The sequence below is a fragment of the Alligator mississippiensis genome, chromosome 1 (genome assembly GCF_030867095.1).
Source record: "Alligator mississippiensis isolate rAllMis1 chromosome 1, rAllMis1, whole genome shotgun sequence".
Taxonomy (NCBI): Eukaryota; Metazoa; Chordata; order Crocodylia; family Alligatoridae; genus Alligator; species Alligator mississippiensis.
In genome coordinates, this window is record NC_081824.1 from 262,358,481 (window position 1) to 262,371,788 (window position 13,308).

Consider the following 13,308-nt stretch of genomic DNA (forward strand, 5'->3'; position numbering starts at 1 on the left):
AGAGCTATGCGCAGGTTGACAAAAACATACAGGTTATTAGCATTAATCCCCTACGCCAAATTGCCCTTGACAGTAAAACTGTATATATACTCAAGGAAACCTGAGTTGTTAATAGTAAAGTGTAATTAGATCAGTGTGCATCAATATAAACTTCCAAAAACAATGTAAAGAAAACCAGATGTACCTTAAGATCTTTACTTTGCACCCTTTAAATTTTGGAACAGTTTACAGGCATCCATTTAAAAAGCACAATTCATTTTTCTGAAAAGAGTAACATCAACCCTTTTCTAATACAATGTTTTCTGCCTGGCAGGGGGGGGGGAAGCAGGGAATCAGAAAAGAAAGGTTCAGAAATTCAATACCAAAACTTCTACAATGAGAGCTTTTGTTTCAAATTTTCAGAGCTAGGCATGGGATGAGGGTTATGAAAATTAATTCAACATCCTCTTATTTACTGCATCTCTTACTTGACGTGCTCCTTGTTTTAATAGGTGAACGAGGGGAAGCTACCATGGTCTTTGCTTTCAGTGTGCTCTTCAGGTACTTGAAGATGGCCTGTAAGCTGTAGGAGGGAGCTAAGGTGTATTTTTCAGTCCCCGCAGAGACTTTAGGACAATCCACTTTAACAAGGGAACCTGTGGGCCTATCTAAATGTTTACTGTTTGTTACCCATTCACGACAGTGCTTCTGTATCCATTCTTGCACTTCTGGATTGCTTCCCACCTGGTGTTGTGTGTGGTGCATGGAGTCAATAAAGGCCACAGAATACACTTTATTCATCACCTCCCACTTCCTCTGCATGAGTAAATTGATGAAAACCAAGCCTCCATAGCCATGAGCAATGAAGGCTACATTCTTGGCTAAACTCTTGGATGAAATAAAATGATCCCAGACATAGATGGTATGTTCTTCAGGGCTGCTGCTGCATCTCTTTGGGATCTGCCCCATGGATTGGCCATTGAACAGTGATTCTCCCTTAGTTAAGAAACTCAAGCGTTCCTCCTCCATCTTCATATCAATAAAATTGTCATTGGGATTTAATACAATAACTCCCCCATAGTCATGGAGAGCCATTTGGATGAATGGTATTTGAGTTCCATGCTCCAGGCCCTCATGGATTATGGTCTTCTGACCCCATTGCCCAGCCCGAAAGACTCCATGATCTTGCAGAAGGACAACTAGGCTTGAGGGATTTGTTAATGCTTTCTCACTCATGAAAAAGAAACTCCTGGGTTCATTCTCTCTAGCATCTATTGGAACATGGACTCTCTGCAGCTTGCATGCTCTTTCCAGGAGTTGATAAACATACTGTTCAATGAGATGTCCTAATATCTGATAGCGTTTATGATTGTTCTCATGTGCATTTTTGTAGTAATTAAAGACAAAGGGTTCATTGGTATCTAGATGCCTCAGTTCACCTTTTATGTTGAAGCTGTACTTCAGATGTTCTGGGTACTCTGAACCCTCTGCTAGTTTCCTGAAGCTTAGTTCCTTCCCCATTTCCAGCCACTGCAAATAAAGTTGGTAATATCAGTATGACAGTCAGCTTGGTTTTTTTTAAACATGATTGGTTAAGCCACTGGTTCTCAAATTGTGATGTAGACTATCTGTAGAACCCAGCCTGCGTGCTAGTTTCCAAAGAGCTGGCTAGTCACATAGTCTTCGCTAAATTACCTCATGAGCAGGGATCCTGATTTTCTCTGATAAAAAATCCCCAATTTTCAGATTAAAAAAAGTAACCCAAAACTCAGTTTGTAACCTTAGTACTCCCTCCCATTTCTGTGTTCATCTCTTCCCTCATCCTCCTTAACAACATTGTGGGCGTAGGTGGGATAGTGCAAAACTAGCCCTTGGTGTAACTCTGGCCCAACTTGAACAAGAGTTTCTGGGTTAGCAGCAGGGAGAGCTGCTAACATAGAACTCCAATGATCAGAGGCCATTTTTTTAGCATTACCTGTTCTCATACATCAATTCATTTACACTTCAGTCAACAGGTAGAATGAAGCCAGGGTACTGAAGCCAAAACTGCTCAAGGCAACATATGTGGGTTTCCATTTTCCTTACTGGGTACAATAATTAAAACTTTAAAGGTATACTAACGTGTTCAGATGATGCTAAAAACTACAGTTTAATATTTCTAATAAGATAGAGCTGATAAATACAACAGGAAAGGGTTATTAAATTGGTCTGAAAAAGACATGGGACTTGGCCCTGCTTCTTCTGAAAACTATATGAAACAGCACTATGCTTAGCAAATGGAAGACTGGCTAAAAGCTTAGAATTCTAAAATCGAATCCTCCTGTTTTGTGAAAAGGTGAGGAATAGGAGTTTCCTCTTCCTTGCATGTCTTTTTTCATCCTCTCAGCCTCCTTCCCATCCAAAAATATATTACTCTCTCACAAATAATAAATCTTACTATAAAACAATCTTAAAGCAGTAGTTGGGATCCAAGATATAAGCCATAGTCTTTAGTTTAGAAAGAACACATGCTGTGGCTCTTATCTCAGAAGCATTTGAAAACAGAAGTGGCTTCCATATGACTTGCAGAAGGAGAGCATGTCATTTAGCTCCTTCATTGTGGAAGAAAGAGTCCCCAGTTTTGCCTTTTCCTTCACCCTGGCTTATTTTACCTGTTAGAAATCTAGGCCACAATACTGTAAACATGTATGTGTATGCTTAACTTTACTACTGAGAGTAAGGGAAATGGTCCTTCAAGGTCCACACCCTTCCTTCTTTTCATACATATATGGGTGGCAGACAGGGTTCAGAGCAGAGCAGGTGAGGTGTAAACCACTCCTTGCTTTTCCTGCTAGTATCTGGGGCAGAGGCAGTGCAGGGAAAATGGAAAACAGGTGGCTGTCTCTGATTCAGTCTATGGGAAAATGGGCAGAGAGAAGAATTGATGAGCATTTCTTGAGATAGAAGGACATCTGAAAGGCAGTGCATAGAGTGTATCACTGAAGTGAAAACAACTTACACCAGGACCAGAAAACATCTGGTAGAGCTACAGTTGCAAATATGGATGTCTCTCTTCCCAAGGCATGTTACAAGAGTGAAACAGGCTCAGTTGAGAGAAAAAATGTAATTGTCAAGGGAAGAATCAGCATAATAAGGGCACCCCATTGCATCTGAAAGTGGAAAGAAGGTGACTTGCAAACTGCTTGTCCAAACAAAACATCTACAAGATCAGAGCTTACTGGTGTACAATGGCCCCTCTTGGACTGTTCCAGACTAGATTATTTTTAATTTCCAAAACAAACTGAGAAAATACATATTAAGCCCTTGCAGATATAACACCTTAAGTCTATACTTACATCCATTTTTTCTTTATGGCACAGGGAAGGGCTTCTGGAGATTTCATTCAGCTCTGCTTTGGGGATCTGCTTTTCTGGTTTAAACAGTAAAATATAAATAAGGTTTTAAGTTGGGAGAGACCTGTCTCCGTATCCTCTACTACAATGATATCCAAGGTTTCAGAACAATTTACAGTACTCCTTCACGTACAGGGTGGATTAAAATCAACAATTTAAAATAAATAAATACAAATCAGATTTTTATTTAAATCAGATTTTTTTTGATTTAATCGTATTTTGCTGTTTTTCTTAAGATTTTTTTTTTTAAAGCAAACCCTATATATAGTTTTAAGATATGGTAATGCTCAAAGATATTAGCATGAAATAGGGATTATAACTTCTAATGATATACTATTTGAGACAATATATTCATATAACCTTTTTAGAAAAAGTTTTATAAATAGGTCACAACAGGCCATGGATTATATTAGGGGCCCAATCTTATGGGGTCCCCAGATGCTCCTCTATAGATTAGTAAAGATTAAAGAAAACCATTCTACCCAATGGGGCTCAGTGTACTCTAGAAGATCCTATTAATCGTTTCAGTTCTCAAACTGTGGATTTGTGTCTCCAGAGAGAATATCCTTGTTAACAGCAGTATATGGAGCTGAGAAAGAACAGACCTGATTACCTACCCATCAGCCCTCTTGTCTCTCTGCAAATTTGTGTACAGTCAAGCCCTTACCTCTCTCTACAAATGTAGAGTTTCAAGAAGTTAAATAAAGAGAGGATTGTTGGGGGCAGAGTAGATCTGGGCAAAGAGAAGAAGTCTGGAGATAAATGCAAGGAGGGAGGGGCAGTAGAAATGAAACAGAAACATTTTGAGCAGAACTTTGTTGAAATTGCAAAATACTTTGGTAACAACCACTTTGCAGCAGCTGCACTGAAGAAAGCAGGAGGAACCAAATGAACTCTCCCACAAGACATATGATGAAACTCAGTATTGGACTGTTTTGAGCGATATATTGAGAACTGGCCTAATCTGATGACAATTTGTGAGCAATATCGTGATGAAAGAGATGGAATTATCATAGCCAAAGTTCTCAACATTGGGATAAAGAGAAATGTAGAACGTAAGCTGACTATCCTGAAGCCTATTTCCATAGCCTTGAACAAAGGTTATATCAAACAACAAGACTGCACTTTTTGTAGAAACCAATGATTAAATTGAGGCTTCCTGACCAGCAATTTAAATCAATTTAAGTTAAATCCACCCTGATCACATAAGACAGTCTTTGATGAATAGTAAATAATGGAGGTGCACTGATACATTGGTGCAATATCGGATTGGTACCAATATAAAGAAAATTGGCTATACAAGCAATCCTTGCACTTACAGCAGGTTATGTTCTTGGAAATGGCACTGTAAGTCAAAACGATGCAAGTCGAATCTAATTTTCCCATACAAACAATGTTATAATAGGGGGTTACGTTCCTGACCAAGGACCTGATGCCCAACTTTTTATAGAAATGACCATAAACATATTTAAATCAACTATTTAATCAACTATAAGTGATTTAATCAGAAAGCCATGGACCACACACAATCAACTGATAGAACTGGAAGGGAGGCACTGGAGCCGGCATAGGACACTTACCAAAGGTAAGCTCCTCAGTCCTCACATGCGGCAGGCAGCAGCTCCTCCCCAAGGCGAGGCAAGGCAAGGCAAAGCAAGGGCAGGGATGCAGGCTCCACTGGCTCCAGGGAACTGCTCTGCTCCCCAGCCCTGACACCATGTGCCTCCTCACTCCCCAAGGTGATGCAGGGGTGTGGAGCATTTCCCTGGAGCTGCTGGAGCCCATGCCAGTCCCCATCCCCACCTTGCCATGCTTCTGGGAGTGAGGAGGCACGTGGTATCAGGGGTGGGAAGCGGAGTAGTTCCCTGGCACCAGCTCCCAGCTCCGGCCCCCATCCCCGTCTCACCTCCAGGAGCACCTGGCCTTGGGGAGGAGACGCTGCCTAAGCTTACCTCCAGTAACTGTCCCGCGCCAGCCCCGGTGCCTCTGCTGTTGCCTGCTGTAAGTGTGAGGATCTGGCACTGTAAGTAATGACGGGTGTAAATGGCTGAGCACTGCAAGTGCAAATCGCCATAGATCGAAATGCCTTAAGTCAAAGACTGCCTGTATCAGAAACCAGGCTGATAATTTGGCCAATAAATGCCATTCCTGCACGCAGCCAAAGCGCAGTACTCAGACAGCGAGGAGCACAGATCGGCAGTGTGGAGAGCTGCATGCACAGCTCTCCACACAGTGTAGTGGAAGGGGCAGATCAACACCCCCTGTGGTGAGGGGCAAGCAGGGACAAGGTCAGGTGCAGGGGCAGGCGCTGCCCAGCAGGGGTGGGGCGCAGGACGGAGCTGCAGCTCATGGTGGGGGGGTCAGCTCCCTCTGGTGAGCACACTTTGGGAGAGGATGGGGGGGGGTATGCGCTCCTTGGATCTGTGGGGTGGGGTGGGCTGCAGCTGCGGGCTGGAGCCAGGGCTATGCTGGGCAGGTGTCAGTGCTGGGAGTGGGGCTATGGTGAAATTTGGGGTGGCTGCAGCCCCCTCTGTAGCCCTCACCCTGAGCCCAGCCCCTGCCGAGAAGAGCCCAGTGCAGCTGTGGCTCCAGCCTGCCTGCCTCACCTTGCGCAGATCTGGGGGCACACACCTCCCCCACACCCTGTGCCCTCCCGGGGTGCAAGCAGCAGCACAAGCTGCCTTCCCCCAACCCTGATGAGCTGCGGCTCTGTCTTGCACCTGCCCCGCTCCGGCTGGGCAGTGCCTCTCCCTGCCCCTACCCCCCCTCACCTCAGGGGGTATTGATCTGCCCCCCCCCATGCCCCTTCCCCTTCCACCTCAACGGACTTGCCAGCTGCACGCAGCTGTATTGGAAATCAGATCAGTATCGGCCAATATGCCTCCTTAAAAATTAGCTATCGGTATCAGCCCCCCAAAATCTCTGTTGACGCACCCCTAGTAAATAAAAAAAATTATACACCTATTACGCAGGAAAAAGAGATTTTTTCACAGCTATATTGTCTTTAGATTTTAAAAAAAGGCATTTATAGATGGCTTTAGATGCAGTCTTGTGATGAATTGAGTCCTTTGCGGTGGTGTGAAATTCTGAAAATGGTGAGCTACTGCTGCATAGGCTGGACTGTGCTGTGAATAAACAGGACTGCAGCATGTGGTACCTTTTCTAAGTGCTATGTACATCTATGTACAAAAAGGCATATTTGAACTGAAAATTAACCATTCCCCTTCAGATTTAACAGGCTCAACTGTAAGCCCTGCCTGCTGGGGTCTTCCCATGCTTGTAAAATGTTTAAATGCTTGGGCACTACTGCCACCAAATAGACAATGCCTCCGTTACCAGGTTCACTATAGGACTGAACGTTACCTCGTGGCTTCATCTCACAAAGCATGTCATCGTCAAAAATGCAAACCTTGGCTTCTGGGGTTTGGACAGACCCCTGAAATCTTTCAAGGAAAGGAAAGCAGCGTTATTTCAGATTTCCAAATCAACATGTCAGCACCTCCCTGGAGGTCTAGAAAATGATGCCTGAAGGCCAGTGTGTTAGGAAGCAGGCATCTAGTTCAGGGGGTGACTGCCAAGGGCCACCTGAACTCCTATTCTCACTCCCCAATCCAGGCAAGTAGACATGGCTCGGACTCAGGCATGGGCACTGTCCAGGGTGCTCCGCTCGCTGTCCCCACTCAGTGCGCTTATCAGCACGAACCTACCATCTTTCCCCGGTTTATTTTGTCCGGAGGAATACACCTTATGCCCTCAGCAGCCTCCTTTTAAAGGAAGCCTTCTTATTTCACCTGGTGGGCCTAGGCCCACACGTCCCCAGCGGTGTCACAAACAGGCCTTGCAGGCAACAGGGCAGCGATTCTCAACATTTTTTTTTAATGTTTTTATCTGGAGACCCACTAAGCGGCCCGGGCTAGGTTCAGGCCCCTCTCCGAGAAGGCCACCTTTGGTTTGGGACGCCAGGAAAATACCAGCGCGACTCGTGTGGCAGAGAGCCCAGGAACCCCCCCCCGCCCCGGGCCACCGAGGTCTTTCCAGAGCCTGTCAAAGTCTCCACGTTTCTCCTGCCGGCCTCCCAGCGCGGCCGCGGCACCCCAGGGAGACGGACTGGAGGGACCGGGAAGGCGGCGGCAGCGGCTCCCCTGGGTGGGGGCGGGGGCAGGAGGCGGTGCCCGAGCCGGAAGCGGCAGCGCGGGCGGCGGCCTGGGCCGGTCAACAGCTGCGGGGCCGGGTGAGTGCGGGTGCGGGGCGCGTCGGCTTCACCCTCCGCTCTGTGTCTCTGTGCCGGGGGCACGGGAAGGGGGAAGGAAGGAGGGAGGGGGCCTGCAGCCTCTGTTCGGGCAGGGCCGGCGGCGGCGGCCGCGCTTCCTCGGGTGGGGGAGGGCGGCGGGGGCACACATACACGCACACACAATACACACGCGCACGCATAGATACGCACCCCCCCCAGTACACAGTACGCGTGCACACTACATGTACAGCCCCAATACACACGCACACAGCCTCGATATACGCACGCACACACATAGATACGCACCCCCCAGTACACAGTATGCGTGTACACTACATGTACAGCCCCAATACCCCCCCACACAGCCCCAATACACGTGCACACACACGCATATCCACACATGCACACAGCCCCGATACACATACACATACACACGCGCGTGTGCACAGCCCCAGTCCCTCCAGCAGGTAAGACAGTTCCTTCTGTCCCTTGCCCTCTGTGCTCAGCAGTGTGTTCCCCCTCCTCCCAGTAGGGTTGTCAACTGTGTCTGAAGCTATTCGGGGAGATTTTTTTTTCCTTAAAATATCCTATTAAAATCTCTCGGATGGGTTTCAGTAGTCACCAGGAGATGGATGCCGATTCTGGTAGACTCCGGGCCAAGTTGAGAGGGTTGGCAACCCTACTCTCCTGTCCTTTCCTCCCCTGCCTGTCACTGTTGCTGTCCCCAGGGCAGGGGAGGGCTGCAAAGCCTCTGGGAGGCTCCAGAGCTGCTCCTGCCCTCTCCAGCTGGGCTACATGTGGGTTAGAGGCAGTGGCAGTAGTGCCTGGATTCCCTTCCCTGTGCCTGTTCCTTGGCTGGCAGGGAGCATGTTGGAGGAGTTGGGGGCAGGACTGGAGCTCCCCCACTCCGAGCCAGAGACAGCAGCAGTAGTGGGTGAGGGAAGGGAGGAAACACGCAGGTGAGCACAGAGGGGAGGGGAGGAGAGGATCCTTACTTGCTTTGGGGAACATAAGAAAAAATAGTCCCTGGGAGCTGCTCCAGTGGTATGGTGGCCTGAAATGGGGGGGAGTCTCTCCCACTTCACGCCCCTGCATCCACCTCTGTAACCTTGTTTCCTTAAGTTAATGCCCTCAGTGTTGGGAAACTGGTTTCTGCACTTCATTATTACAGGACAATAGGGACACAAAAGACTGGTAGAGCTGGAGTGATGTTGCAGTCATGATGGTCCAGGAAATATGTGAGAGGCAAGAGTTTTTGTGGCAAAAGACAAACTTTTGAATGTCGTGCATCCAGTTCAAGGCTGGAATGAATCGGAAGGTCTCGGAGGGGGCATAGCCTGGGAGAATTGCAGTTCCAGCCTGATACTGGGATCCTTACCAAAGTGCCACCTTTGAACCCTGCCTTGGTGGCTCTCTCTATCGTATCTGCCTTTGGTTATTAGACATCAAGGAAGAAAAAAATTCTCTTTCTTAGCCATCACACCGAAAAACTTTCTTTAACAACTGGGTACCTGTTCTGCCTCCCATCTCATTTGGGGCTTTTCCAGCAATTAAATACAGAATGTTTTTTCTCTGCTACTCAAAGCCTTTCCAAACAATAACAGAATGAAACCTTTGATCTTTGATGAGTTTCAGAGCTACAAGCTAGCAGCTAGGAAATTAATGAGATTTTTGGTTGACTGTGTGGCCCATCTCTACCAAGTGTGCTGAGAGTATTCATTGTGTGTAAAAGCTGAATTCTTATCTTTATTTTTCCTCAGTAGAGAAAATGATGGAAGGAAATGGAAAAACATCTGTACCTTCAGGTCTCTACAGAGTAAGTAGTTCTGTTGCTTCAAACAAAACTGCTTTTGAGATTATCCTGCAGCCCCTTGTATTATCTGCTTGCAAAAACTCCAGGCGCTTTGCAGACATTTGTGAATCATACAGGCCTTCAGTTCCTAGGGATGCCATCCCAAGGGAACTGATTGAGTCTAGGCAAAATACAGGGGTCAGTCAGAAGGTAATCCATCCTAACTTTTATCTCCTAAATAAGCCATGGACATGAGGGTGTTTTCACCGAGTTCCTGTCAAAGTGGGCCACAGTAAACTCGGAGATGTTCATCAAGACCAGTGATTCTTAACCAAGGTGCTGTGGTCCCCTGGGGTGCCTTGAGAAACTTTCAAGGGTGCCCTGGGGTGCCACACAGTGTTAACACACATGAATAGCGTGGGCCTCCAGAGGCTGGGGGGGCATGGCGACTGCCCGCAGGCAGCGGTGGTGTTGGCGGTGGGGGCATGGTGGTGAGTGGGGAGTTCCTGCAGGTGGCCGCAGTGGTGTCGGCGGTGAGGGCATGGCGGTGAGTGGGGAGTTCCTGCAGGTGGCCGCAGTGGTGTCGGCGGTGGGGGAGGGGGAGTGAGTGGCAAGTGGTGACCGCCCACAGGGGGTGCACCGCCAATCTCGGGGTGCATGTGCACCTGACTGCACCCCCTATGTGTCACCAGTGTTAACACACTTAGGTGTACAAGCATGAATTACAAGATTAAACTCTGAGACTTCAAATAGGAATTTATAGTGTTAAAAACATTCTGAGCTGTTATGGTCTGAATCCTTTGCAACAGAAAAACTGCTGTTATTTTCTTGTAGTAAAAAAAAAAAGGGGGGAAAATATTAAGAGCTGGCATTTTCTGAGGGGTGCCTTTAGCCTAACGCGAGGTACCTTGAGCCTAAAAGGGTTGAGAACCACTGGGGCGGGGGAGAGAGGGGGCTACCATTGTTTTGTTTCTAATACCATAGTTGTTTTTGTTTTTAACCCCATCCCCTACATTCCTCTTTTTTGATTCTTAGTTCCTAGCTGCTCCTAGATTCTGGAAATATCAAAATAATATTAAAACTGAAGGCAGCTAGCCACTTACTGAAGGGAGAATCTTAATAGAAACCAGCAGTCAGGCAGCAGGTTGACTTTTTAAGTGATTTTGATTCTGGATGACATTAAGTTTAGTATTCATCTGGATGTTGGATTAAAAAAAAAATAATATGCTTTGTGCCCCTGAAAGTTAAATAAAGACTAAGAACAGTAGAAATTCAAGTTGTATGCAAATACAGGGATAGGTTGCTACATCTGAGCTTAAATCACTGCTCTGGTCATGTGCCGTATTATGGTCGGAGAGGATTGCCTTTAAGACTTACTGTCAGTCTCTCTTCTAATTAATGTTATATTACATTATATCACTTCTTTGCTAGTTAATGGTCCAAGGCCACCAGTTTCTTTCATAATATTCTTTGAACAGTCTTTGGATGGCAGTAGACTTTAGCTTACTATTGTCCCCAGGGCTATGGACAGAAATTGCATGTAAATCAGTATGAGTGATCGGAGACCAATTCATATCTGTAACAACAGAAGTTCAGTGCACGTAAACTGCTTTTAAATGGCCAAAACTGGTTTAAGAGAAACTTGGATGGATGTAGTATCAGACTTAACTGATTTAGGTTAAATTGGTTTATTGAACATCTGTCCCAGATCCCCTCCAGAATCAAGTTAACTCTCTGTTACTCAGCATCCCAGGATGTTTTGCACCTCCCCCACAAGCGCCCCTCACCCCCTCCCTCCGGTGGGCAGGCTAGCCTTGGCCCAAGATGAGCAGGGAGGCCTACTCTGGTGCCCCCCAGCTTCTGGCCTGGGCCACTACAGGCATGTGGCTGCTTTTCCAGAATCAGAAGTTAATGTCTGCTCACTTGCTTATCAGTTCAGTATGTGCATCTTATACTAATCTGGGAAGATTGAATTGATTCAGCCTCAGGCTTTTTGACTGCCTGTGCTTAGCTCAGGTGTATTAGTATCTGAACGACTTCATTGTACCATCGAATCTCTGGTACTTTACTCTAATTTGATCCCATGTAAAATGTAACATAACAAAACTTTCTGTGTTTTGTTTGCAAAACACAAATAGGCTAAAAAAAGCCTTTTTTTCCTTCTTTATTAAAATCATGTTGGGTCACCCAAGTTAACTTAACCTGATTGGAAAACATTACACTTGAACTGCCAAGATAGGTCTATAGGAATTCAATTGTCTAGTTTTTGTTTTGAACTTCATACTTTTATATTCAGGGATTGGATTATTTTCTACAGAAAAATCACATGATTTTTCTGATTTTTTTTTTGGCGAGCTGCCAAAAATGACTGAGATCCTTACTTAATTTTTTTTCCTTAAAAAAAGACAGTTTTATTTGATTAAAGTTGCAAATGGAAATACACGCTGCCTTGAGTCCACTTCAGTATCTGTATATCAGTTATCCTGGGCACATCTACAGGAAACTGCACATTGGCAGTCTACTGCACATTGGCGCGGTTGGTAAAAACCACGTTAATGCCCTAATGCACAGTGGATTATTCTGAACAGCATTAAGTGTCACAAAAAAGCATTTGCACTAATGCGCAGTAGTGCTGATTATGGCGCATTAAGTAATTACAGTGCATTAACGAGCGTGTATATGCACCCACTGTCAATAACACTGTTTTAGGGTTAAATTGTTCTTGAATGAGATATCTTTAGAGCATTTAGAATGCAACATAATTTCTTTAAATATTGTGTTTTTTCTCTCTATTCTCGCCTTAACCTCTGAGTTAGAGATCTGAATTTAATTTAATCAGAAGAGAAGGTATCTGAGAGGTGAATTGGGCGCACACATAAAATTATCAGTACAATAAATTGAGTGGGAAGGTGGGTTTTTTTTGTTTGCTTGGGGTTTTTTTAACTGATTTGAGATGTAAGGCTAGCTTTCCAGTGCCCCATATGCCTAGTGCTAGGAGCTTCATAAAGAATGCCGCCTTCAAATTAAAATTACAGGTCAGTTTTTCCATGTTTGTCCATGGTCTGAGGGCAGAAAAGATGTTTGTAAATGGCACTAGGTAAGTTCTTAGCACCTTGTATCATTTAGCCTTAACATGGATAATGAATGTATGGAAGTAATATCCTCTTCTTTCAGTTTCGAATACCAAAGAAGAAACCAAGCAGCAAGCCAGAGGAAGGCCATGTTCAGTCCCCTTTGTCGAGGCTCACAGATTCCCACCATTTGGACTGCCCTTTACAAGAGGTAAATAAAAGCTGCTGCCCTAGATGAAATTTTTTCAGAATCAAATGTGTTAGGAGTGCCTTGTCCATTCCTTGTGTGTTTGAAAATTGCACACCCCCAATCTTTTTATCTGTCAAAAATAAAGTCCCAATACTGCAGCTGCATGACTGTGTGCAGACAATCACTGAATTGGAAGCAGCTCTGCCTGGCGTCTGAGATCCTACGTGTGGGCGTTTGTTAGCTTGAGTCCTGACTGAAGTTCAGACTATTCAAAAATCATAAGTTCAGCTTATTTATGTAATTATGTATGTAATTACAGTGCATTGGAGCAGCCTCGCTGCATGTGTATAGGCGTCTTTTGATTTTGTACAGGTCCTGTTTAGGGCTTCCCCTGTAATCATGAGGGCCAGAGATTTAATGTTTTAAATGAGTTTCTCAGTTAGTGGTTTGACTCCAGAAAGTGGGACTGGATAAAAAGCAAGAAATATTGTGAGATTTGGCACAAGTGTACATGGGTGGATCTAGGATTTTGAGAAGGGGGTGCAGATGGTGTTGCACATAAACACTCATAACAACACTTGTTTCTCCAGTTAGAGATATACTAGAAGCTTTACTAATACGCTAGGAGGCTAGCACTATTATTCAGTTTATGA

The 13,308-nt window shown here is 45.3% G+C and overlaps 2 protein-coding genes across 4 annotated transcripts in view; one reads left to right on the forward strand and one right to left on the reverse strand.

The window, feature by feature from the left end:
* Positions 1-179: 179 nt before the first annotated feature.
* On the reverse strand, positions 180-7,597 carry LOC102564448 (putative protein FAM172B). The gene is made up of 4 exons (XM_014599051.3): positions 7,316-7,597; positions 6,735-6,814; positions 3,315-3,388; positions 180-1,509 (listed from the first exon to the last, which is right to left on the reverse strand). The coding sequence occupies exons 2-4, from the start codon at positions 6,757-6,759 to the stop codon at positions 448-450; spliced, it is 1,161 nt and encodes a 386-aa protein (XP_014454537.1). The 5' UTR covers positions 6,760-6,814; positions 7,316-7,597; the 3' UTR covers positions 180-447.
* SENP7 (SUMO specific peptidase 7) overlaps positions 7,546-13,308 on the forward strand; it is a 70,399-nt gene continuing 64,636 nt past the window's right edge. For all 3 annotated transcript variants that reach the window (XM_019476243.2, XM_019476245.2, XM_019476244.2), the window contains exons 1-3: positions 7,546-7,602; positions 9,363-9,418; positions 12,569-12,676. In XM_019476243.2, the coding sequence (XP_019331788.2) occupies positions 9,371-9,418; positions 12,569-12,676 (156 nt within the window). In that variant the 5' untranslated portion in view covers positions 7,546-7,602; positions 9,363-9,370. The remainder of the gene's footprint in view (positions 7,603-9,362; positions 9,419-12,568; positions 12,677-13,308) is intronic.